Below are 26,785 nucleotides of genomic sequence, written 5' to 3' on the forward strand. Positions count from 1 at the left end.
TTTCAAAGTCTTGGACGTACTATATAGAATAACATCATAAAGGGGACGTATTAAAGAGTCATGGTTTATTTCCACAGCGCGTTGCTAGGCGTGTCATGGTGCGCAGAAGACCTGACTTTCCCTCCAGGGTTCAAGTTCGGAGCAGCCAGCGCGTCATACCAAGTGGAAGGAGCCTGGAATGTTAGCGGTGAGTAATAAGCAGCTTGAGCAAGTCTCCACTACATATAAATCTTTGGCTATTCCGAAGACCGTATATAGCGAAGATCATCTGTAGCCAGGTAAAATTTAGAGAAAAGAAACAAGTGAATCAGGGTTTATGAGGGCTAATAAGGGGGCTCCAAAATTGCAGCATAAAAATTTACAATTTCCATATACGGTCTTGAACGCAGGACAATGGAATTCTTAGTGCTATCACGTATCTTAGTTAACAAATCTTTCAAAGCCACAATTCTGTAGATTGTTTTCTCACTTAGATCATATTGGTTAACACGTTACGGCAAAGCAGAAATAGCCACCTTTACACATACACTCTATCGCACGTTCTTAGGAGCGTACAGGATTACGCGCGGGAAAGCCTGCGCGCCCTTTCACGCGCGGTTGTTGTTTCATGCGCGATAGAGCGTGTGTGTAAATGTACTGAATAGAGACCATCAATTAGACGTACACAATTTATCAACTGAGATGCATGACACGCATACTGGTTAGTCACGGGAATGATTCTCTTGGCTTCTTCGTCAATGCCATTTGGATGATTTTATTGACAGGTTGAGTACTGTTTTTCTGTGTATGAGATTCCTTTACGACTAAACAGATACAGTATCTGGTTAAATCTAGATCTAGCAAATTAATCGAACTAAATCAGGTAGGCTTAAAAAAGCACTTGAACATACCCTGATTGATAACATCTTTATAAGATTGACTCATAAAATGTTGACTATGCTGAACATATAGCAATGAACTAGTAGGCATCGGAAAAAGCATGTTTATTTCAATCTGTATAGAAATTGATTATCTTGAGATATAAAATTGTGTTTGATAATAATCTTAGGCACATTTTAGACCAAAACAATATGGCATTTGTTTTTGCATTGACTGATATTCCTGTAGCTCGATTCGCTACTACTATCGACTACCGACAACCGAACTGTCATCAAGAAATTTTGTAAGAAAATCTGATCAGCGCCTCTGACGGGCATCGTAGGAAACATTTTGGCAGTACATTCTAAATGTCAAAATTTCGATAGCTACCCGGTTGTCGGTAGTCGATAGTGGTAGAGAATCGAGGTACTGATCTAAGAATTCATATTTTATCACAATAAGCTTTGCTATCATTATCAGATCCAAAACAGTAGGTGGCTTGTGATTCACACAAATATTTTTTTCAATTTGCCGTTAACAATATTAGTCCTATGTAACAGAGGACCAGCCTATTGCTATATACGAGGCAGTTTATGAATCTCTAGGTTACTATAAAAAATATTCGAATAAAATTATAGAAACCCAATGGCACTCTGCCGGGACTCCAAATCAAATCACATACATATACTGAATTTTATAATATCAAAATCTGCTCTAAATATCCATCATGAAGACTAGGAACGCATCATATCTACCTCTAAATATTGGAGAATGCTATTGGACTTAAGGTCTAAACCTTGAGTCCACCACGCTGATCTAATGCGAACGCATGCTTAGGCTTATACCACTCAGCTATTTCTGTTTACAAAACTTATAAAATTATTTATTTTTTGGTACAGATAAAGGTGAGAACATCTGGGACAGATTCACACATGAACACCCAGAAGTCATATATGGAGGACATACGGGAGACGTGGCTTGCGACTCCTACCACCTGTGGAAGAGAGACATTGAGATGGCCAAGGAATTAGGCTTACATTTTTACAGGTAAATTAGTTCTTTTAATGAAATATTTTTATGATGTTTGCCAAACTCACTCTCCTTCTTCTTTTATATGCTTACTTTATTTAATCTCTACATCACCCCATGTTAGACTTGGTGAAATAATTTTGGCATTGAGTCCACTATTATTCAGCTATATGCTGAATAAGAAGTAATGAAAAAAAAGTTGAACCAAAATGATTATTTGGTAAGCCGAAACATTGTCATCAATGTATTCAAAGTTGTCCACTTTGTCAGGGATATCTCGAAAACGTCTTCTCAAATGTGGATTTTAAAGAGCGTATGTCAAGAACCATCTTTAACATAAAAAAACGATCACCAAAATCGGTCTACTAAATAAAAAGTTAAGCATCAAAAAACATTATTAAATAAAACGAACGAGTTGGGAACCTCCTTTGAAATTCGTTTATCTATTTCTTTCAGATTCTCGCTATCCTGGACTCGCATCCTTCCTACTGGCTTCGCGAACTATGTCAGCGATGATGGTGTCAAATACTACAATAACTTGATCAACGGTCTTCTGGCAGAGGGCATTGAACCTATGATTACAATATACCACTGGGATTTGCCGCAATCCATTCAAGATCTTGGTAAGATGCAAATGATGCATTTTTTAGGAAACCAAGCCATATTGCATATGACAATACTAGCTGACCCGCGCTACTTCGCTTGCGTCACGTAAGAAAGAACGGGTCACAATTTTCCCCGTTATTGTAACATTTTTTACTAGTACTCTGCTTCTTTTGGTCGTAGCGGGATGATATATAGCCTATAGCTTTCCGCAATAAATGGGCTATCTAACATTGAAAGAATTTTTCAAATCGGACCAGTAGTTCCTGAGATTAGCGCGTTCAAACAAACAAACAAACAAACTCTTCAGCTTTATAATATTAGTATAGATATTGTCAGCGCATCACTAAAATTCAACTTTAAAAATGTTTCCAGGTGGCTGGACCAATCCTCTAATCGCCGACTGGTTCGCTGACTACGCAAGAGTCGTGTACTCTCTGTTCGGTGACCGAGTGAAGATCTGGCTGACGATCAACGAGCCCATCGTGATCTGTGACGTGGCTTACAATATTGGCATTATGGCTCCAGGGTATTTTAGCCCTGAAATAGGAGCTTATGTATGCAACAAGAACATTCTAATAGCCCATGCTAAAGCTTATAGGGTATATGAAAAAGAATTCAAACCTAAGTACCACGGTATGTAGATCCTTTACTGCTGTTTTCTCGGCCCTTGAATAAGTCATGAAGTCTTTTAATCATTTACTTTAATGACGTTTCTTCTTATAAGTCAAGCCAAACAACTTGTAATAATAATATTATTTGAAGATAAGATTTATGAAGACAACAGTCCTAGCCGGTATCCGACTACAGCGGTCAGTCTCATTGAAACTGGCCAACGGTGCAGGACTTGGTTTATAGTGTCCAAGTGTGTGCACAATACACAGGTACACTCTCTATTCCTTCACTCTCCACGACGCAGGGCCGACGGATTTAGACGTATATTACGTTTATCGGTTGTTTGGTTACCATAGTACAACCTCTGTTTAGTTTAAGTAATGATCGTTCGTTTACCTGACATAACCTATTAAACTTAATTTACAGGTGAAGTGTCGTTAGCGAATCAACTGATATGGATGGAGGGTTTGACTGAAAATGATGAGGAACTTGCTGAACTCGCCAACGAAAACTGTGTAAGTGAACGTGAAAATCCTTCAGGAACAACTGTTTAAACTACCTTTGCACAAAATTTCATTCATATAGGTTCAGATAAATTAACTAACTTTCAATTACTAAAAAGCAGAGAAATAAAGATTAGTATAGGTTTTATGTGACGTAGATAGGTGAGGTGTTTATTACATTCATTGAGAGCACGTAAAGTCTCCAACCCGCATTTGGTCAGCGTGATGGATTCAAGGCCTAACCACTCCCTCGTTTTGGAGGAGATTCTTGTAAAGCAGTAGGCAGTAAAGGTTAAGAAAAAAAATAGGTGTCATTATAGTTCAACTCCAAATAAGTATTACAGAAAATAGTAAAAGCACGTATTCTTTCAGGCTGGAAGATACTCTCATCCCATTTTCTCCAAGGAGGGAGGCTGGCCACCAGCAATTGAGAAGCTCTTTGAAGAAAACAGCAAGAAGAAGGGATACTCCAGGACCACCTTCCCAGCTTTTACTCAAGAGGAGAAAGAATTAGTCAGAGGTAGGTACTGGTGCTGAATTTACTCGAAAAAAGTAAAAAAAAAAAACATTTTTTTGTATGGTGATGATCCCGGCTTTATGCCAAATTTCAATTAAATTTAATAAAAAAATGTTTTTAACTTCTACTTTTTCAACTGCTAAACTAAATGTTGAACCCGAAAAAGAGACAAAAAATACTTTCAAAACATACTCTTATATTACATCCTGAAAAGATAAAAATTATAAGTTGAATAAAAGGTAACAAACCTGCGGATCCTCAGACTTCATGGAACCACAGGTTTAGTATCACTGGATTACGTAGTTGTTGATTTAAATTAAAATAATCTTGAAAATCGCATCTTGTAGTCTAGTACCTTCCTCTCCCAATCTTAGCTTTAGAATCTTTTCTTGTATTTGACTCTAAAGTAATTTATTCTTCTTTTATCCCTAGGCACATATGACTTCTACGCAATGAACCACTACACTAGCCGCGTGGTCCGCCCGGCGAAGAAAGGAGAGCAACTTAGACCATGGCCTCTCGGAGATGCTGTAGATCTCAACGCTGTCTTAGGGAAACGACCTGAATGGGAATCTGTTTCTTCTTCCTGGTTCTTTGTAAGTTAATACATTTTGAATGATAGTATAGTAAAAGTAAAGGCTGTTTCAATAAGGGTGAAGTATTCTAGCAGACACGGTTTGGAGTTTCGTGCACTGTGGTTGATTCGCGATACACTCCTTTAGCCCCTTTTACACACACACTCTATCGCGCATGAAACAAAAATCGCGCATGAAAGAGCGCGCGTGCAAAGGAAAGGAAAGACCACGCGCCGCGCTCAAATGTCAAGCCCGTGAAGAAAATCGCGAGCGAAGACCCTGCCGTTTTCCCGCACGTAATCCTATACGCTCGTAAGAACGTGCTATAGAGTGTGTGTGTAAAGGCGGCTATTGAAACTCAATCGAAACGCACTATAAAAGTGCACTTGAAAAATTTTACTCAATTCTTTTCAACATTTCAACATCGTTGTTATAGAGCTAGTTATGATTTAAGTAGCTACGTACCTATTTTAGTGATATTATTGAATGTCTATTTTTCAGGTAAATCCTCCAGGCATTCGTAAGATGTTAGTCTGGTTGAAGCAGAAATACGGCGACATTAAGTTCATGATAACTGAGAACGGTCTCTCTACCGACGGTGGACTAGACGATCAAGACCGGATTCAATATTACAAGGATTACTTAAAACAGGTAACCTATAGCGCAATTCTCTACAGGCTGCTGTCGAATATAGTTTGACATTTAAAATGTACTGTCAAAATAGTTCCTAAGAAGCCCGGTAGAGGCGCTGATCAGATTTTTGTGCTAAATTTCTCGATAGCGAGCCGTTTGTCGATAGTCGATAGTAGTAGAGAATTGAGCAATTGTGATAGATAGATACTGAGTTACAACAGCCGAGCGGATCAATCGCTCAGTTGGTCTGTGGATAGGTGACTATATTATACATAACGGGTCAAAGCACTTTGTAAATTGTTACTTTTCCCGGTTCTAATTTCTATTTAATAAACACTTTACATAATCCCATTGCTGGGCAAAGGCTGAATTCAGACATCTCAGACATGTTTTTTACTTAATCCTATATCTTTTCAGGTTCTACTGGCAATTAAAGAAGACGGTGTTAAGGTAACGCACTACACAGCTTGGACTATGCTTGACAATTTCGAGTGGATGGATGGATACAAGTAAGACAATTTTATGACTAAACCTCATAAAAAGTATCCTATGTGTGAAACTAAGCAAATTTCAGTTCAAACAGTCGAAAATCTAAGAAGATTTATAAAAACTTTCACCCCCTATTTTATCCCTTTAAGAGCGGAATTTAACAAAATCCTGGGAACGGCATAAGACAGGATTTTGATAAATTCCGCTCCTATGACTATGACTACCCCATAGTAGTTTTATGTATGCAAAGTCTGAGCCTGATCGGTTTAAAATTGACAAAGTTTCATACCAATTTTTATCCCCTATTTTATCCCTTTAGGGGTGAAATTTATCAAACTCCTTTCTTAGCGGATGCTTACGTCATTAACATCTACCTGCATGCCAAATTTCAGCCTGATCCGTCTAGTGGTTTGAGCTGTGCGTTGATAGATCACTATGTCAGTCAGTCCTTTTTAGACCTTTGAGTTATTTATAAATATGATAGAAACATGAGGAAACTACTTACAAATGGTTTTTGAACTGTTAAATAATCTAACGTCTTCCATAAAGTTACAGTTTCTTTTAAAAGGAACTTATTAGTAACGAAATCATTTCTGTTTTCAGTGTCAAATTCGGTTTATACGAAGTGGACTTCAATGATCCAGAGCGTACACGCACTCCTCGATCATCAGCCCATTTCTATGCCAGGATTATAAAGAGCCACTCTTTAAACGTACCTACTGCTCATGCCGACGAATTGTAAAGATATGTTAATTTCTAGTCGCTATTTGTAAGGACTGCAATTTCTTAAAGTAATAAATAATTAATTATTCATTTAAAATTATTTGTGTTTTTATTCGCCAGTAGTATGATAAATATGTATAAACAATATACAATAAAGTTAAGTAATACCACACACACATACATACATATACATAACTGCATGTTTGGCACAGGGGTTAACGTTATCACCTCGCAATAATCAATCATGAATCAATTTTCGAACCCAAGACCTCTGTGTGACTGTGACATACACCATCGAAAGCTGGAAGGAGCCTCCCCGCGGCGCGTTGAAAACAGATAGACGGTAACGCAGGATCTATGCTGGCCTAACCTCCCATAAACAATAGCCCCCTTTACACACACACACTCTATCGCGCATGAAACAACAATCGCGCGTGAATGAGCGCGCGTGTAAGGGAAAGGAAAGACCACGCGCCGCGCTCATCTCTCAAGCCCGAGAAGAAAATCGCGAGCGAAGACCGCGCCGCTTTCCCGCGCGTTACCCTGTACGCTTCTAAGAAGGTGCGATAGAGCGTAGGCTATCACACGCACGCTCTTTCACGCGCGAAAGAGCGTGTGTGTAAAGGCACCTAATGATTCACCAAACCTACCGTCGACCATGTACAATTATTAAAATAAATGGTAATATTTTATTTAATACTGTGTTATTGAAGGAATTAGGTATAAAACAATCACCACGCTAAACAAAACAAAACCAGTTACATATGTCTGGGAAGCGTATGACGCAGAATGGTCAATGTCCTTTTGCATATAATACTTGTGGACCAAGTAGCGTGCAGCATCTGAATTATCAGTACGAGAGGAAATGTCATGTCTTCGATATCGCTCCCCCGCGGTTATAAGCGCATTGCTTTTGATTTCTAACCACATGCAGATAATAGCGCTAACGATAACAACTGATTGTGGCGGCTACAACTGTTTATCGCGATGTGGTGCCGGATAGTCGTGTTAAGGTAAGTCCTAAGCTCTTTTATTTTTGGTATTTTTATGAAATAAACTGACATTTTTCTATACCATATTAAAATTTAACTTTTGTGCTATTTATCTATTTGCAATTATACAAAAGTACTGTATTTTTTTTTAATTACAATTTATTATACAGTTATAATATTGATGTCTGTCGTTTTGTTAGAATTTATGAAAAACGTTCGTTATTCGGTCATTATTTGTTCTTGTCTCTCCTTCTTGTCCTTCTGTATTTCCACTATAAATGTTATTATTTTAAATTTAAATGATTATAATATAGTTCCAACGAAAATCGATTTAGAGATTGTCGTACAAATTCAAAAAATATAATCTGTGGAATCATTACTTAAATTTAAAAAGCCCCGAATACTCCCGCGAAATAAAATTGTTAGTAAGCTACTAACAATTTTATTTCGCGGGAGTATAACTAGAAACAAATATTAACATTTTTCACGCCCGTGTGCAAAAATTCTGCTTCAGGCTACAAATATTTTCGGTTTTCCTGTCGAGTAGTATTAATATTTGATTGAAGTAGTGAGTAGTAATATTTAATTTAAATACGAACGACGAGGTAAACGATCTGACCAGTAAGAGTAAAAATATTTAAGAAATATGATTACATATTGATGCATTTTCGGCTTCACTAGGACTATAAGTAAGGCATGGTCATTTTTTTAAAGTCTGGCATGTACCCAATTTAAATCTGAAATTGCATCTTTTTATACATTGCTAAGGACATTGGACATTGCCAAGTAAGCCATAAAGTTATGAATAATTTTGCGGTTCAGTACATTGCGCACTATCGAATTAAGGGCTAATATAGAAAATATAAAACCTTCGGCATGTGACTAACCGCCCCTTGAATATCGGTTAGCTGCACCGAGACACGGAAATAGCAAAATAGTGCATTGCCGTTGCATTACACTTTCAATAATATGTATACAAGGTCTCATTTTCAATCGTACTTTTTTTAACTAAATTATAAATTGAATTATTGTTATTGGCCAACAAACAATATTCAGTGATTGTAAAAGCAACTTTAAGTAATTAACAGTAGTCGTTTCACCGTTTTTATAGTCAAAAATGTTTTTGGAAATGTGACCGTGATCGCCTAAAGTCAGCTTGCGATCGCCTAAAGTCGGTGGCTAGAGATAAGAAGGCCGATTCTCTATCGACTATCGACAACCAACTAGCTATCGAGAAATTTTGTATGAAAATTGATCAGCGCCTCTAGCGGGCGTCATAATAACTATTTTGCATTACATTTTAAATGTCGAACTCTCGATACTTGATGGTTCCGATATTAGTGAATCGCACTACAGAAATGTGTAAATAGTCCGATTAAAATAAAACATCGATTTGTTCTGTCGAGTATCGAGAGTTTGGCATTTTGAATGTACTGCCAAAACAGTTCCTACGACGCCCGTCAGAGTCGCTGATCAGGTTTTCATACAAATAAAATTTCTTGATGACAAACCGTTTGTCGGTAGTCGATAGTAGTAGAGAATTGACCTACTGAACATTGATAGTCCATCTTTTGTCAGTTGTAATTCGACTTATACCTATACTTAACAGATAATATCTTAAAAATTTTAATGTAAAGTTTCATCACTACTAATAAAGATTTAATTATTATGCAATTAACGTGACAATCGTAATCTTAAACTAATATAATATATAAGAAATCCCATCATAAAAAATGACTTCGCATCAGTCACAGCAATAGAACAATTTTTATTTAACTTCTTTATTATTTAATTAAATAATAAAAACTCATAAATGTACTACTGCTTGTCTTCCCGGTTTAGAATAAAATATCATTGTCAGGGTGTGCCACAACTTCAAATATTTCGCTACATTTACATAACAACAATTTTTAGGTTCGCTTAGAAAGAAACACAGGCCGCGAAAGCGCTGTTGCGTTTCGATTGTTAGAACAGTCAATCGATAATCCTCTGCACTGGGTCTACGTTCAGTATGCTTTCTAAAACATCTACTGGTGTTCAAATTGTTTGACAACACCTTTAACTAACGGTCATTACTTATACTAAGCAGAGTTTGTACTATGGTAACCATTAACCAAACAGCTGATTCCAGCTGTTTTGCGCCTGACCTCTCATGCCCGGTTTCTGAACGCATTTAGCAGTAGTTAATCTATAGCGTTGTATTTTATATCAGTTTAAACGCTATTGAATAAATCAATTACCGCTAAATGTACTCAGAAACCGTGGACGGGTCGTGTCTGTTATCAGTCCCATCGGGCAATGTGAGTCAGAAAATCGAGAGTGTACCTACCTGTGTACAGTGCTTACACTTGGACACTATAAACAAAGTTCTACATTGACTGGTGTCAAATAAATTGGCCACAAAAGTACATCGGAATATACACTCGGTTGTCCCTGATTTATTGTATAATAATTGAAGCAAAAGTATCAATTATAATTAATTATCAATAATTGGATAGCTAATTGTGCATTGTTAAATTGTTGTTGTAAGCTGATTATAAAGATACTTTAGTGAAAAATCTACATACATCATTGTCATGAATTGCATTATTTTTTACAATCCAATGGCATTTTCGTATCTACAAGTACAAATTTAGATTATTATCTTACTATCATTACGAATGCAAAAGTTTGCCAGTTGGTTTGTCTTCACTTTAAGTAAAAACTGCTGAATGGATTTGGATGAAATTGTATAATCTGGATTAGCATAATTAGTCAAAAAGGCATAGCCATCTTGAAGATCTGGCCAAAAACGTTTGGTCAACTGTTAGGGTAAAGTAAACCGATTTAAATGAGTGATTTAAATCGAATTGTTGTACTTTTTACTGGACATACAAGGAATTATTATTTACAAGGCCTAGCCCTGGCTTCACCCGGGTGAAAATTAACACATTATAGACAAAAAACCTTTTGCTTTCCTGATGAAGTTCAGAAGATTTTTAGTTAATCGCTTACAAACAAAAATGGCGAGGAGATTTTATTTTATGTTATGTAGTAGAATTATAAGGTTATAAGGAAAACGTCGCACCTGCAATAGAACACGAGAAGACACATGTAATAAAAGATAATTTACCTTTATTATCTGTTTAATCAGAAGCCAAAAAGTGATTAAATGATAAAATGACATAACAATAAAGTTTATCATTTAAATATCACGCCCTACATAAATATCTTATGTTTTCATCGCATATTATTATCTGTGGTCTTAGTAAGGCATATTTATGCCTTCATAAACCTTGTGAAAGCGTCCTTGCTCAAGATAAGAAAGGAAATCAATGCGAATTTATATAAACGGGTTCAGTTGTTAAACGTAGCAGAAAAGCCCTAATTACTAAATGATTATAATAATATAGATGATGTACATAGGTACGTAAAATCACGCCTTCTTCCCATAGGGGTAGGCAGGGACCAGAGAACGCCACTTGGTACGATCCTCACAAATTTTCTTTGCTTCATTCACAACCATACATCTTGGACCGCCGGTTAAGAGTGAACCGCTGGTTAAGAATATTATGCACCTGGCCTTTTTACGTCCATACAGTGATTTTTTTTCCCTATTCTACATTCATTCACATAATGGATGTTGTAGACAATGATAACCGATAAATCTGCAGTCTGACAAGACTTAGTAGAAACCCCTTTATGCAAGGATCGCGACTGGCGGAGGTATCCTAAATTCAGAATAAGGACACTGACCCGCAGGCTTATGCAGCTGATACTACAGTTACTTTATTTCGAAACTACACAGAATTCTAAATTATAATGTACATAAATTGTGCCTGCTAAGAATCGTAACAAAGTTATTGGACTGTAGCCATAAGGTTTGGTATTCAAGCCGCCCGAAGGTCTTTAACATGACATAACGACTGTCATCCTAACTGCCAACAAACGAGACAGATGTTTTACGTGCTCTACGAATCAAGAAGACGATCAACTCAAATACCACTATTCGGCAATTCATCAACGGAATGTCCGTAGTAACGGTTGCTTAACCCACAGATCGTTTACCGACCGGTGAACACAACTAACTATAAGGGCCTCCTCAGCCACTGAATTTTCAAGGAGCAGGTTGAAGAAACCAGAAGTTCCTAAATTTTCAAAGTCATGGGTGTACTAACTATAAAGGAGAACATCGTAAAGGGAACGTATTAAATAATCGTGGTTTTTTTCCCCAGCGCGTTGCTAGGCGTGTCATGGTGCGTAGAAGACTGGACGTTCCCTCCAGGGTTCAAGTTCGGAGCAGCCAGCGCTTCATACCAAGTGGAAGGAGCGTGGAATGTCAGTGGTGAGTACATATCTTCTTCTTAAAACTGATTGTAAACTTTTAATAAGCTGCTTAAGCAAGTCTTCCTTCTCCACAAATAAATTTTTGGCTATTCCAAAGACCATGTTTAGCCAGGTAAATGGGCATTTTGGATAAAAGAGCAGGCGACTCATGGTTTATAAGGGGACTCCATTGTCCAAAAACGCAGCATTCAAAAAACCCGCACTTGGCGAGCATGGTGGATTCAAGGCCCCGTCTCTCGTTTGGGAGGAGTAACTTGCCCAGCAGTAGACAAAAATGAGTAAAAAACAAAATAAATAATTAATATAAAAATTCTGGAACGCAGGACAACGAAATCCTGGTTAATCACGGAAACCTCCTTCATCATGGTAGCAAAGGTTTTTGGTGATAATTTATACATATAATATGTATGTAGATATATTGTGTACCTACTTACTGTGTTGTTTATTTGCGTATTCGATTCTTTGACGTGCAAACAGATACAGTATCTGGTTAAATCTAGATCTAGCAAATTAATCGAGATAATTCAGACAGGTTTCAAAAAAAGCACTTGAATAAACGTTGCTTGATAACGTCTTATAAATAAGATTACCTCGTAAAATTTTGACTTTGTTTGTACAAATAGCAACAAAAGTAGGCATCGAAAAAACATGTTTATTTCTATCTGCATAGAAACTGATTATCTTAAGTTGAATATATTAAAGATATAAAATTGTGTTTGATAAAAATATTAGGCACTTTTAAGACCAAAACAATTTGGCACTTGTTTTTGCGTTGACTTACCTATCTATTTAGACGTAAATAGTATTAGTCGTTAATCGCAATGAACTTGCTATCAATATTAGATCTAAAACAATCATTTGAGGATCTCACAAACATGTTATTCGATTATTTCGGCTTGACATTAACGATGTTGGTTCCATGTATAGGAGAGCCTACTGTCATACTATACTGGGCACGGTACCAGGCTTTAGGGCTGCTATTGAGAAATAAAACAAAAACAATAACAGTTTGCGAGGAATCCAGCGCAACAAACAACAAAATTACGTCTAAATATTGAAGGACATAGAACACTCCAAATGTTACTTATTTTTAACCCTGTCTCACTGCTGAGCAAAGGCCTTATCCCAAAAGGACTTGCGAGACCGAGGGCAGGACAGGCCTTGAGACCAAGCTAGCCTAATGCTTAGACTATTCTGCTATTTATTTACAAAACTTACTATAAAATTTATTTTATGTACAGATAAAAGTGAGAACATCTGGGACAGATTCACTCACGAACATCCAGAGATCATATACGGAGGACATACGGGAGATGTGGCTTGCGACTCCTACCACCTGTGGAAGAGAGACATTGAGATCGCCAAGGAATTAGGCATACATTTTTATAGGTAAAGCTGCCTTTAATGAAAAAATTATATACATACATAATATCATATCTATTTGCCATAGGGGTAGGCAGAGACCAAAGAATGCCATTTTGTACGATCCTTGCAAACTTCCCTTGCCTCATTAATATCCATACATCTAGTTGTACTGCTTGACCGTTGGTTAGGAGCACTAGGTACGCAACTGCCCTTTTTTGAAGTAAAAAAAAAAAAAATTATTCATCTCAAAGATTTAAAAAAGAGAACGAACTGAGGACCTCCTCCTTCTTTGAATATCATAAAAAAAATATTTATTTCTTCCAGATTCTCGCTATCCTGGTCTCGCCTCCTTCCTACCGGTTTTGCGAACTACCTCAGTGAAGATGGTGTCAAATACTACGATAACTTGATCAACGGTCTACTAGCTGAGGGCATTGCACCTATGGTTACGATATACCACTGGGATTTGCCGCAATCCCTTCAAGATCTTGGTAAGTGGCAAACTAACTATATTTTTGGTTATGAAGCCAGGCCATACCCAAAGTCTGAGGGTAGGAGTTAGGACAAATATACTAACTAATATATTCTCATAAGGGGCGAGTTCAAAACAGGCAGAATTCGAAAATCTTGATGATTCTCCGATCTCCGAAAACCGATCTCGCGATCAGCAATTGCAAACATTACTGCTTACCTTAGCAAGCTGGTACTGGTAATCCTATGCACTATATATTTATTATCCATCTATTATTATAAGATATATAAATTTGGAGGATATATCTATGTGTGTTGGTTACTCTTTCACGTCAAAACTACTAAACAGATTTGGATGGAATTCAGTAAACACTTAAACAAATAGCTTACCTTGACCAACATTAATTCGTAGGATACTTTTTACCCCAGGAAATCTTTCTACGCAGAAGTCCTGGGCAAAAGCTAGATATGGCTAGAACTTTAAAAATGTTTCCAGGTGGCTGGACAAACCCTCTAATCGCCGACTGGTTCGCTGACTACGCAAGAGTCGTGTACTCTCTATTCGGTGACCGCGTGAAGATCTGGCTGACCATCAACGAGCCCATCGTGGTCTGTGACGTGGCTTACAACTCAGGCGTAATGGCTCCAGGACATTTGAGCCCTGAAGTAGGAGCCTATTTGTGCAACAAGAACATACTGCTAGCTCATGCTAAAGCTTATAGGATTTATGATGAAGAATTTAAACCTAAATATCATGGTATGGACAATTTTACGACTGTTTTGCCTCTAAACGAGTATAATGTCACTGTTTATGTACTTTCTGGCTATGTCTATACTTCTCTTCATTTCGTCCTTTTCCTTTTCAAAAACATGTACTTAAAGAACAACAACAATCTCTTTTAGATTTGGTTGGTGTGCATACCTTTGCTGTTACTTTATCAGATTGGTTATCCGTCACTTAGATATAAGATTATCGCTAATTATTAAAGGAAAATATTGAACAAAAAAAAACCTATTAAAAAAACGAGATTTTAGCCGCCTCCCCGTTTAAGATTTTTATGAAATAACCTATTAAACTTGACCGTTTCATTCACAGGTGAAGTGTCGTTAGCCAATCAGCTACTATGGATTGAAGGTTTGACTGAAAATGAGGAGGAGCTTGCAGAACTGGCTAGAGAAAACTGTGTAAGTAAATATGAAAATCTTCAAGAATTTTGCAAACTATCTTTCTTTGCACAAAAATGCTTATTATATTTATTGAGGGCATGTAAAGTTCCCAACACGCACTTGAGCATAGTGGTGAGTTCAAGGCTTAACCTCTCCCTCATTTAGGAGGAAACCCTTGCCCAGCAGTAGGACAGTAACAAGTTAAGATAAAAACAATAGAAAATGTAATTATAGTCCAAATACATATAGCACAAAATAAAATAAAAATCATTCTATTAATTCTTTCAGGCGGGAAGATACTCTCATCCAATTTACTCCAAGGAGGGAGGCTGGCCACCAGCTATTGAAAAGCTCTTTGAAGAGAACAGCAAGAAGAAGGGGTACTCCAGATCCACCTTCCCAGCTTTTACTCAAGAGGAGATTGAATTGATCAGAGGTACCACAATACTAAGTAGACTAAAAAAAAATTAAAAAAAGCTTAAAACAAACTTGCATTCTCCTGAGAAGAAGAAAAACATTACAAGTTGAATAAAGGCTAAGAATGTATCTTTTTTAAGTGGTCTCTCATTTTTTTTGCTATGAAAGTTAGCTGTAGTAAGGCCCCTGACCCGCTTAGACATGCTAACAGATCTTGCGGAGTCCATGGACCACGACTTAGCATCATTATTCACTGATTAAAGTAGTAGTTGTTTCAAATTAATATACTGTAGTTAATGTACTCTTCAATATCGCATCTTCTACTAAGCTTGTTACTTCCTCTCCTATTGTTTTATCTTAAGAATCTTCTCTTGTATTTGCCTCTGACGTATATTTTGCTCTATTATTATTCCTCCAGGAACATACGACTTTTACGCAATGAACCACTACACAAGCCGCGTGATCCGCCCAGCGAAGGAAGGCGAGCAACTTACACCGTGGCCTCTCGGAGATGCCGTAGATCTCAACGCCGTCTTAGGGAAACGACCTGATTGGGAGTCTGTTTCTTCTTCTTGGTTCTTTGTAAGTATATAACATACGGTCGCAAACGGTGTTCTAACTAACCAGTACCTTGGGTAAAAGCATGAACTGAATATTTCATAACTTCAAAAGAGTCGAATTGTTGTATTATTTTATTTTTAATTTAAATATTATCTGTTTAAGACTGTGCATTTTTCAGGTAAATCCTCCAGGCATTCGTAAGAAGCTAGTCTGGTTGAAGCAGAAGTATGGTGACATGAAGTTCATGATTACTGAGAATGGTCTCTCTACTAACGGTGGGCGAGATGACCAAGACCGCGTTCAGTATTACGCGGATTACTTGAAACAGGTAACCTGAAGGCTGAATTTTACAACCTTTTTTCAAAACCTTTTTCGTACATATAGCTTCTTTGCAATACGTAAAGAAGCTCGTGGCTAAAGGTGGTGGTCCTTGTTTTTAATATGTCCCATTGTTGGGCAAAGGCCTTTCCTCATTAATTTCAAATCTCTCTTATCTGTTTCAATACTGTTGTCAATAGTTGATAGCCATAGGAAAACACCACTCTAGGCTAAACTATCTCAGACATGTTATTACTTAATCCTAAATGGCTAAATCTTTTCAGGTTCTATTGGCAATTAAAGAAGATGGTGTTAATGTAACGCACTACACAGCTTGGACTCTGCTTGACAATTTTGAGTGGATGGATGGATACAAGTAAGACAATTTTACAATAATGAATGATGTAAAAAGACAACTTTAGAATTTTATCAGCTACGAGTCCAAAATATACCTATAACAAAAAGATTGTTGGCAACTGAGAAACTTGAAGTGTGCTACCGTTATTATTAAGAACATCAAGAAATTTAATAACTACAGGTTGTTTTTAAACTGTTAAACAATAACGCTTAACAAACGTCTTCCATGTTGTCACTCTTCATTGTTGTCATTCATTAAATAATTCCTGTTTTTATTTTCAGTGTCAAATTCGGTTTATACGAAGTGGACTTCAATGACCCGGAACGTACACGCACTGCTCGCTCATCAGCCCGTTTCTACGCCAGTATTATAAAGAGTCACTCTTTAAACGTACCTATTGCCCATGAAGACGAATTGTAAATATATGTATTTTCATTTCTAGTCACTATTTGTTAGGACTGCAACTGCTTGTAAATAATAAATAATTAATTGTTTATGGAAATGATTCGTGTTTATTTCATCTGCCCTTGAGATTATACTAACTTATTATAATATAAGTATGGATAAATCAACAAAAATAAAAATAATGGTAGGTACCATAGAAACATATTCCGCTGGAATATGTTTAATACCTAACTAATTGCATTTTTGGCACAGAGGTTAACATTGTCACCTCGCCGCAATAACCGTAGCGCTGCGTGTGGTGGGTTCGAATCCCACTTGGGACAAATATTTATGTGATGAGCACGAGTCAGCTCACAAATATATTTTTTTATGTATATCAATTATTTAAATTATTAGAACACCCGTAATTCTCTGTAATGTAATAATAATTTAATCGGTCACATTTATATGAAAAAATAATTTTATATTATTCGGGGACCTGCATGATGAAGCAAACAATTCTATTCCAGCACGCAAACGCGCTCTATTGTTGAACGAACTGTCCAACATCAGAGCGGTCATCAAAACGTCAAAGTCACATTGCTGTATTTTGAGGTTATATCAGTCAAAATAACACGACTGTTCAGTTTTAAATTATTGTATTAAACTTATTTTTTACTATGAGTAAAAAGCTAAATGATATGAAATGGGAGTCCGTAGCGTTAGAGGGCTTCCCTGTGTCTATGACAGACAAGTTTCAAGGCTTTGTTGGTTTAGAAGAGTGCACAGAATATAGTCTTGATAAAGAAAACAAGCGGTCGAAAAAGGTTTGTTTATTCTTTTAGTAACCTCTTTACTAACTAACCTTGTAAAAAACCTCTTTAAAAGTTCCGTTGATACCTTGATTTTCTTTATTTAAAGTTAACTATCCACTTATTTTATGATGTACAGTCATTTACTTTAGGCTGCTTAGTATTGGCCTTATTTTGCTACTGTAAATATATTTTACTTTATTTAGAAACATATTCCTTAAACATTTACTCAAAACTATGTGTGATCTCATCATAGTAGGGGAAAAAATTGAGTTCAACTTAATATGATTTCCTTAAAAAATGTTCAAAGGTGATATATTGTAGCTTCTGTTTCTCATGAAACCTATTTCTATAATTACAGAATAAACTAAAAGAATTTAAAGAAAAAATAAAAGCAAGGAAAGAAAAGAAGAAGGAAAAGAAACGTAAAGCAGAAACCGAGACATTGGTATCTGTTTCTGCAGAGGTTCCAGCCAAAAAAGTCAAATTAAGCAATGGCTTTGTTGTAGAATCATGTAACACTATAACACCTTCTGTAACTAATACAATAGAAGCAAACCAAAAGAAAACTGCGAAACCAAAATCAGAAAAAACTAAAAACGTCAAAGAAAAGGAACCGCAACAGCAAAATAATGCTGTCAAAAATCAGCCAATCAAAAATGATTCAGAAAATAGCAAGAATAAGAAATCAAAAAATAATAAGAAAAGTAAAAATAAAAAGAATAAAAAAACTTCACCTGAGATGAATAAAGTTGAATTAAAACCAGCTAAAGTTAAACTCGGTGATCTACCGCAATCAACGTCCGATTTGACTCCTGAAGATATGTTAACTTGGGCTGAGTTTAAGTTACAGGAACCAATTATAAAGGCTTTAACGGAGTTAGGTTTTAAACAGCCTACTAAAATACAACAGCTGACGTTACCTGCTGCTATACATGGTAGGTAAAAATATGTCTTTTCCTTCAAAAGTGCAAGCCATAGAACATTTGAGATGAATGATCATTCCTCTTCTTAAATAACAGCTGTTAATCTTACCATAGAGATTGTATTATAATAAATATGAATAAATTAGGTAACTGGGTTGTGAAGGTCTGGCGGTCGCACTATGTGATATACTGGTACTCAGCTGCCTCACCTTCAACATAGTTGAAAGAAAGGCTAGGTAGGTTTTGTAACAGATTGTCCTACCTAGACTGATGTGATGAGTTGTACATGCTACCATTTGGACAACAGATAGGTCCAAGACATAACTAAAATACATAACATGCCCAGTAAATGGCAATAGGATTGCATATCACATGCAATTATTATTCTTTATGGTGAAATGTGTGTTCAAACACCTCTGCCTAACCTTTTATAGTACACTTTATAATAATATATTACATATAAAAATTAAAATACTCAATTTCAGGTCGAAGAGACATTCTCGGCGCGGCCGAAACAGGAAGCGGTAAAACATTAGCATTTGGTCTACCAATAATCTCTGGCATATTAAAACTGAAAGAAAAAGCCGAAACCAAAGGTCTAGATGTATACGACATTCCGTACAAAAAGGGCTCAGCTAAGAAGAAAAGTGTTGAACCTCAAGAAGTTAAGAAAAGAAAAGAACAAAGACCTAAAAAGAAGAAAGAAGCAGAAGTTAAAGAGTCTTCTGAAGATGGGTATAGCAGTGGTGATGAGAATATTGATGATGATGATGATGAGACAGAAGAAATTGATGATGAAGTACAGAACAGTGATGATGAAACGCAAGAAAATGGTGATGTATTAGAACAAAGTGATGAAGAAACCCAAAGTGATGAGAATAATGATGATGATTCAGAGAAAAATGGTGACAGTGACTATTTAGAAGAAATCGAAGTACCTGTTAGAAAAAGGGATAATTCAGCTGACGAAGAGAATGATAGTGATGATGACAATTATATACATTTATCAGACATGCTGGATTCAGATGACTTAGCTGACAATAGTGATGAAACTGGTGATGAAGGAGGTGATGACAGTGATGTAGATGGGGAGCTTGATGATGAAGTTGGCAGTGATACTGGTGATGATGATGATGATGAAGAAGGTGATGAAAGTCCCGGGGAAGATGATGAAGAATTCGATGAAGGAGATGAGAATGAACAAGGTAATATAATTACTGCTCTTTTATTTTCTTAATATAAGAAGACTACCACTAGACTTTCTTTGTATTGTTGGAACTTTTATAATAAGCCCACATTGTACTTTTTGCAAATTTTATGCTTGTAATCCAAAAGATTGTTTATATAACAAACATACAAAACAACCAGACCCAAAGTAATCCATACCTAAACTTAATAAAGTCTGTTGGTCAGTAATGCTTTCACATCTTAACCCTTAAATTATGATGAAATCAAGCATGAAGATATTTAGAGAAATAGGATCAATACCAAGGCATTATGTTAACTTCCCCTGATTTCCTGATATAGCGTTTGTAGATGTATAGCAGAAGAGACAACTGGGTCAGCTAGTGCTAAACAAATATGCATTTTCATTTAAATTCTTAACTTAATCTTTCAGGTATAGGTTGTGTAAAGGTAGTAGACAACATCGAGATCCCAGGCCACGTGGTGATGAAGACCGGCAAGCCGTTGTACGCGCTTATACTGACACCTACGAGAGAGCTCGCGATACAAATCAGTAGACATCTTATTGCTGCTGCTAAGTATACTGGTATGTAGCCATTTATGTAACTCACATATTGTTGAATAGCTGTTATTTCAATAAACGTAATAGACTCACATGATACAGCACATACACCTTTCAATAAATAAAATACAACTTCACCACTCCACAGATTGTCTAATTTCTCTGACAAGTATCTTCTTCTAGTATCAGTTCAAAGAAACGATAAAGCCTTGAGTCTTATAACTCTCAGTCATACTAGGTTTCACAATAACTATGATTTCTCTTTCACTTTTGTTTCTAGTACATCTTTTACGTTACAAATTTTATAACTTGGGAAATTCGTTGGCATGTCTTCGAATCTCCGACCTCTTTCGTGATCGCCAAATGCTTACACCATGTGACTGTCTTATTAATTTATTCTCTTCTTAATTATTTAATTCTAATCTATATTAATTCAGTGTTATTATTCCTTAAATTCTAGGTATAAAAGTAGCCACTATAGTAGGTGGTATGGCGGCCGTGAAACAGGAGCGGGTGCTTCGCTCCGGCCCTGAGATAGTAGTCGCCACTCCCGGACGACTGTGGGAGCTAATCGGACAAGGACAACCGCATTTACAGCAGTTAGATACTGTTAAGTAAGTCATTAAAAGTTGTTGTGTAACATACCTTTTTAAAAATTAACTCATGCGAAAAAATACAGCACTAATAAAAAAATAACATAATTCATTCATGTCATTTGTGTTAGAATGATTTCAGAGTTAATACTTACCTAATAAAAATAAGTACTAGTTGCTCCTTTATTTTTTGTTTTCAAAAACTGTTCAAAAAACTATCAAGCACAGCAACATCTCATCAATAAAAATCCTCAGCATGTTTTCCTTCTCCGCAAGTGCTACACAAATATTTTGGAAAGATAGTGGTGTGTTAAGTTTTGTACGATGCGACGTCGAATTTTGGCAACAGTCGGCTACCACAACCGGAGTACAATAAATACCACTTCAGATACATATTTTTTTATATTTTCTTCCAGATTCCTAGCGATAGACGAAACAGATCGTATGATAGAACGAGGTCACTTCGACGAGCTGCACCCGCTGTTAGAGCGACTGAACGCAGACGACGCCAGATCAGCGGCCAGGCAAAACTTTGTGTTCTCTGCCACGCTGACTATGGTCCATGACCTGCCAACCCATATGAAGGGCAACAAGGTAATGTATACCTTTCTCTTTCACACACACTGTTAGTGACCTGTGAATGAACGGGACGGAATGATACAGCGCCGTCACTTTGACGACCAACCTTTCCTTTCGGTCGTAATCACGCTCAGTTGCCCGGTCTTTCGCCTTCACGCTATTATTGAACAGAAAACTAAAATCACTTTAATTGATACTCATTCCTTATATGGTTGACGTATACGTTGTAATCTAATATATAAAATTCTCGCGTCACAATTTTCGTTGCCATACTCCTCCGAAACGGCTTGATCGATTCTCATGAAATTTGGTGAGCATATTGAGTAGGCCTGAGAATCGGCCAACATCTATTTTTCACACCCCTAAGTGAAACTATTTTTTGTTTTTTATTTATATGGCAAAACAACGTTTGCCGGGTCAGCTAGTATACCTATATACGTTGGCGTACCTATAGCCTGGCTTCCTCGCTGTAATACTCATCATCAGATATTTACTGTCTATTTTATTAAAAGATTTATACTCTGTCTTTTGACAAAGCATGAAGCAGTTAAAGCTCAACATCAACATTAATGAATCAAATAAGAACTTTATATAAAGAGTTATATCAGTTATCAAAATGAAACAATATAGGTTGTCTCACCGTTTTTGAAACTTCACATAAATTTTGTTTTGTTATAGGTAACAAAGCGTGGTAAGATAATAAAGCGCAAGATAGAGAAAATGACTCCTCAGCAGAAGGTGAACCGGCTCATCAAGATGATCGGCATGACTGAGCCCAAGGTCGTTGACATCACTACACAGAACTTAGGTAACAACAACAACTTTTTTATTTAATTTATTAACCCTAGGGTTCTGAGTACATTTAACTATAGTTTATCTATTCAATGGCGTTTATATATGGGTTTAAACGCTATTGAATAGATAAACTACCGCTAAACGTACCTCAGAAACCGGGGGTTAGTCTACCTCCATTAACTTCTAAATACAAGAGGAAATTCCAATTGTTTGGGGTGAATATTGACAAGAGAATTTACCATGAGTCTGGTTGTATTGCATACCTCGTGTTTGTATGTTTGTAAAATCAAAATCAGATCATTTATTCATTTAGGACAATACAGAGGACTTACGATGATCATAAATACAGTACGTAATTGTATTTGCCGCCAGTTAGGAAGGTATGGCAAATAAGAAGATCCGGCATAAACTACTAACTATCCAGGCTACTGCTTATATGAAGGACACTGCGCACGTATTTATTTAGATCTGGTTGCATCTGTGGCACGGGTGTTATCAGAATGGGAGAATACATAGTGGACTTGAGAGTACTTATTTGACAACTATAAACAATTTGTATGAAAATATTTTTAAAAACATCTATGAACGGTATAATATCGGTAAAGTTGTTGATATTATTATAACCTCCACTTATGTTCAACAGGTACAGCAGAAACACTAACAGAGTCCCGTATAGCGTGTGCATTGGAACATAAAGATGCATATCTGTACTACATACTGAAGAGACATCCGGGCAGGACTATAGTGTTCTGCAACTCTATAGGGAGTGTTAGAAGGTAAGCAAAAATATACTTCTCTGTTCTTTTGTACTAAGATTAAGACTTCATTTTACCTTCAGTCTGTTGTGATTTTGCATCTAAACAGCTCAATCGGTTTTGGTTAAATTGTCATCGTTACTTTTTAATAAACTTCCACGCTGACTTGCAATCACAAGCTAGTTAGCATTTGATAAAGAATTTGTTATGTTCCAAACAGATGTGAATAAAAATAAATTATAATGTTTAATTAGCCTTAGCCCTTAATTTAATCTCCAGAGAAATTTGCTTCAACAGCCTGAGATATTTCTGAAGTGGACCCTCAAGTTAAACTAATTTATATGGAAAATGTTTAAACTATGTGTATTTTTGTCCAGGCTAGCACAATTACTCACACTGCTAAAGTGCCGCCCTCTACCGTTGCATGCAAATATGCCGCAAAGACAGCGCTTGAAGAACTTAGAAAGGTAAATTATTATTCAAACATACTTAAAACAATATTATATTCAAGCATCCGTCTATCACGTTCGTGGATTCAAAACCCAGGCTACACACGGAGGTGTAGAGAGAATGAAATACACCAATGTTTCGTCATTTGTAATGTTAGTCTTATGTAATAAAAGGCAAGCCTATTGCAACACTTATATCAACGCTGCTATACTAAACATTATAAAAATAAATATAAATACCGATAATACTGCCCTTGGGCAAGAATTTCTACCCAAGATTTCGCAATCAGCAGTCACTAAAAACAACCAATCACCCTAAAACAAAGCTATGTCTTTATTTAAGTACATATATAAACATGTATTTCGAAGCATGTACGTATATTTATAAGTTATTTGGTAACCATATTACTCGGCTTAATTTTTTATTATCAATAAAAAAAATACTTTTCCCCAGATTCCGCGACGACCCTCACGGCGTCTTAATAGCGACAGACGTAGCAGCGCGCGGTCTCGACATACCGCACGTCGAACACGTGATACACTACCAAGTGCCCCGCACGGGAGAAAACTATGTACATCGCAGTGGACGGACTGCGAGAGCCACGAGGGAGGGACTCACTATACTCATGATGGAACCCACTGAAGCTTATTTGTATTCTAAGTTGTGTAGGACGCTTAATAAAAGTAAGTACATTAAGGATTTTACTAGTCAAATAATTATTTTTTCTTTTACTTTTTTTGCACAAATACGTGTTTTGTTTATGGTATCAAGTTGTCTTTTTCTAGCATAGATAAGAATTCTGGAATATGAAGTCACTAGGTAATATTTTACGTTGAGTTTAAATAGGTGATTGAAATATTTTTTCTGTGTATTAAAAATATTCTTCAGAATTTTAACTTGAATATTTGCGAAACCAACATTTGAGACCGGGTATAAGACCCAATTGCGAGTGCCCAGGCTTCGCCCGGGTTATAAAATATTTATCTGATAAAAAACGGTTCACTTTTCCTTTATTCATATTAATACTATATGTATAGGTTTATTGACAATGTTTAATCGACACCTTAACTATGCTAGAAGTGCATTCCATATATTGATATTTCAATAAATTTCCATTAATTTGTTCCACAGCATCAGAACTGCCAACCTTCCCAGTAGACGCTCAGATCCTGTCTCCTCTCAAAGAACTGGTGAGCATCGCGCGGGAACTCGACGGCTTAGAGCTGAAGAAACGTCGCGCGGCTCAAGCCGTCGGCTGGAGGGAAAAGGCGGCAAAAGAAATGGACATTATTATCGATGATGATGATGTGTATCCTTTTAAAATATGTTTTGGGGATAATGAGGTTTTTTCTTTTGTTGCTGGTGACTTTTAGAAATATGAACAGACAAATTATTTTATTAATCGTCCGGTGTTTGGTTACGTGCCGCGTATATAGCGATAGGCTCCCCTCCAGTGGGCCCCCTCTTACATGGGACTGACATTATTAATGACGAAACGCTGGTACTATTGTATTTCGTACACCTTCGGGTAAAACAGGCATGCTATTACTGTTATTGAAAATTAGAAAGTTCTGATCGTTTGCATATCTATAATATCAGATTATGTCGGTGACTTCTAGAAGCAAACTCCCCATAGGTATTTAATTAGTCTCCCGTCCTTGACATCAAGTAAACAGGACCTTAATGATAAGATTGTACAATCATTGCACTCCAGTGAGCTGATTATCTTGATAACACGATATGACTGTTTTATTATAGAAATAAATGAGTAGGTATATACATTTTTAAGTAGTTACATTAAAAAAAATAATAGGGATCGAATCCTAAGCTAAGTGGTGTACCTATGACTCCTGCTGAAAAGGTCGTGGGTTCGAAACCCCGGTCGATTTTTTGTCTATTTGTCAAGAGACTTGCAGAGATTTCCTGATGACGTATATAATCTAGTAGTTACGGTGATTATTGCACCGCTATCTTACGCGCGGGATCTTAGGTTTGACTCCCACACGAAACTCTTTTTTTCCTTTACACCCTTATTTTTTTAAATTTAATTTCTTAACTCGCACTCAGTCCAGTAACACAGGTAGACAACTCGATTGACAAAGCGCTGAAAGCTAAGCGCCGTCAGCTGGAGACCATGCTGTCTCGGCCAGTGTACCCCAAGGGTTTCTCCTTCAAATACCCCACGCTAAACGATCCAAATGCGTTGGTTAATAACGAAGAAAATGCGCTACAGGTAATGTACTTTTACTTCCTTATAAACAAACGTGGAGTTTAAGCCCGAATTGTTTTCTGATTCTGGACTGTCTTGATGAAGAACAACTTACCTTATGAGAGTGAGGGAATAATGTGTTTTATGCATTCTTGTTTGAAACTGTGAGTGACGGAAAAGACACAATTTAACTATAAAAACAATCTAGTCATTTAATATGAAGCGGTTTTTTTTAGTTTTTAAGGAAAACCTGATTATACCCGCATTTGTAATCTAAAATAATTTGGAACTACAATGTTTCCAGCTCAACTTGTAGGCTTTTTTTTTAATGATTGTGCTTATTATTGATTTCTTTATTTTATTTTGCAGGTAATGAAAAAAGCAATAGAATCAGGCCAGCTGAAGAAAGAAAAGAGGAAAAGTAAAAACGCACCTCTTCTGCAACTACAGAAGAAATTTAAGAAAAAGTGATGATTTACGTTTGTAAATAAATTTTATTTTGAATTAATTCTAGTTTTAGTTACTTTCAAAAAGATGATGGTGGCATCATCTGTACTGTAAAGACACTTGCTTCCTCAAGTAAAAAGTTTTTTTTAGGTTCGGGCCCTATAAGCCATAGTTAGAGCAAGTGACCAAAAATGGAGCACAGGAAATGGGTTCGGGAAATAATATAAATCAAACGATATTATAGATTAGAATTATTTGATATAATTACCGAAAATTGCCGTCCAAACTTTTTGTTTTCATAATAATTAACTGTCGTCGTAATAAAATTAGGAGTACATTTCATATCGATTTGCTACACAAACTAATGTGGACGTGCAGTGATGAAAAAAAACAGTAATACTTAATGAAAGAGCTTCAGGCCATGGCCTAGATAAGACAGAAGGCCATAACTTATAGGACCTATCTATAGAACGACTAGCTTTTTGCCTGTACCCCGCGTGATCTTAAAACCTTAAGGTGGCGGTTCGCGCCGCGACAGAGACAGGCGACCGAGACAGGAGACCGCGAC

At 36.6% G+C, this 26,785-nt stretch overlaps 2 protein-coding genes across 2 annotated transcripts; both read left to right on the plus strand.

The window, feature by feature from the left end:
- Positions 1–60: 60 nt before the first annotated feature.
- On the plus strand, positions 61–17,011 carry LOC142982786 (myrosinase 1-like). The gene is made up of 20 exons (XM_076129470.1): positions 61–187; positions 1,758–1,905; positions 2,344–2,526; positions 2,651–2,666; positions 3,981–4,128; positions 4,558–4,721; positions 5,202–5,351; positions 5,751–5,842; positions 6,426–6,560; positions 7,508–7,558; positions 11,752–11,861; positions 13,105–13,252; positions 13,553–13,719; positions 14,196–14,456; positions 14,796–14,884; positions 15,155–15,302; positions 15,702–15,865; positions 16,023–16,172; positions 16,447–16,538; positions 16,802–17,011. Exons 1-20 carry the CDS (start codon positions 61–63, stop codon positions 16,938–16,940), a joined length of 2,682 nt encoding a protein of 893 aa, XP_075985585.1. The 3' UTR covers positions 16,941–17,011.
- A 481-nt stretch (positions 17,012–17,492) lies between these two features.
- Positions 17,493–26,278, plus strand: LOC142982758 (ATP-dependent RNA helicase DDX24). Its single transcript, XM_076129439.1, has 13 exons — positions 17,493–17,731; positions 18,078–18,654; positions 19,128–19,847; positions 20,261–20,413; positions 20,850–21,003; positions 21,399–21,576; positions 22,240–22,369; positions 23,000–23,132; positions 23,489–23,578; positions 24,015–24,244; positions 24,693–24,870; positions 25,629–25,794; positions 26,140–26,278. The coding sequence occupies exons 1-13, from the start codon at positions 17,585–17,587 to the stop codon at positions 26,239–26,241; spliced, it is 2,958 nt and encodes a 985-aa protein (XP_075985554.1). The 5' UTR covers positions 17,493–17,584; the 3' UTR covers positions 26,242–26,278.
- Positions 26,279–26,785: the final 507 nt, after the last annotated feature.

Source organism: Anticarsia gemmatalis, chromosome 22, assembly GCF_050436995.1.
Source record: "Anticarsia gemmatalis isolate Benzon Research Colony breed Stoneville strain chromosome 22, ilAntGemm2 primary, whole genome shotgun sequence".
NCBI classification, from domain to species: domain Eukaryota; kingdom Metazoa; phylum Arthropoda; class Insecta; order Lepidoptera; family Erebidae; genus Anticarsia; species Anticarsia gemmatalis.

Coding starts and splice junctions, on each gene's coding strand:
- LOC142982786 (XM_076129470.1), top strand. CDS start 61: ATGGTTTATTTCCACAGCGCGTTGCTAGGCGTGTCATGGTGCGCAGAA. Junction 13,253..13,552: donor TTAGGCATACATTTTTATAG/GTAAAGCTGCCT, acceptor TATTTCTTCCAG/ATTCTCGCTATCCTGGTCTC. Junction 15,303..15,701: donor GGAGATTGAATTGATCAGAG/GTACCACAATAC, acceptor TTATTCCTCCAG/GAACATACGACTTTTACGCA.
- LOC142982758 (XM_076129439.1), top strand. CDS start 17,585: ATGAGTAAAAAGCTAAATGATATGAAATGGGAGTCCGTAGCGTTAGAG. Junction 18,655..19,127: donor GTTACCTGCTGCTATACATG/GTAGGTAAAAAT, acceptor ACTCAATTTCAG/GTCGAAGAGACATTCTCGGC. Junction 21,004..21,398: donor CAGCAGTTAGATACTGTTAA/GTAAGTCATTAA, acceptor ATTTTCTTCCAG/ATTCCTAGCGATAGACGAAA.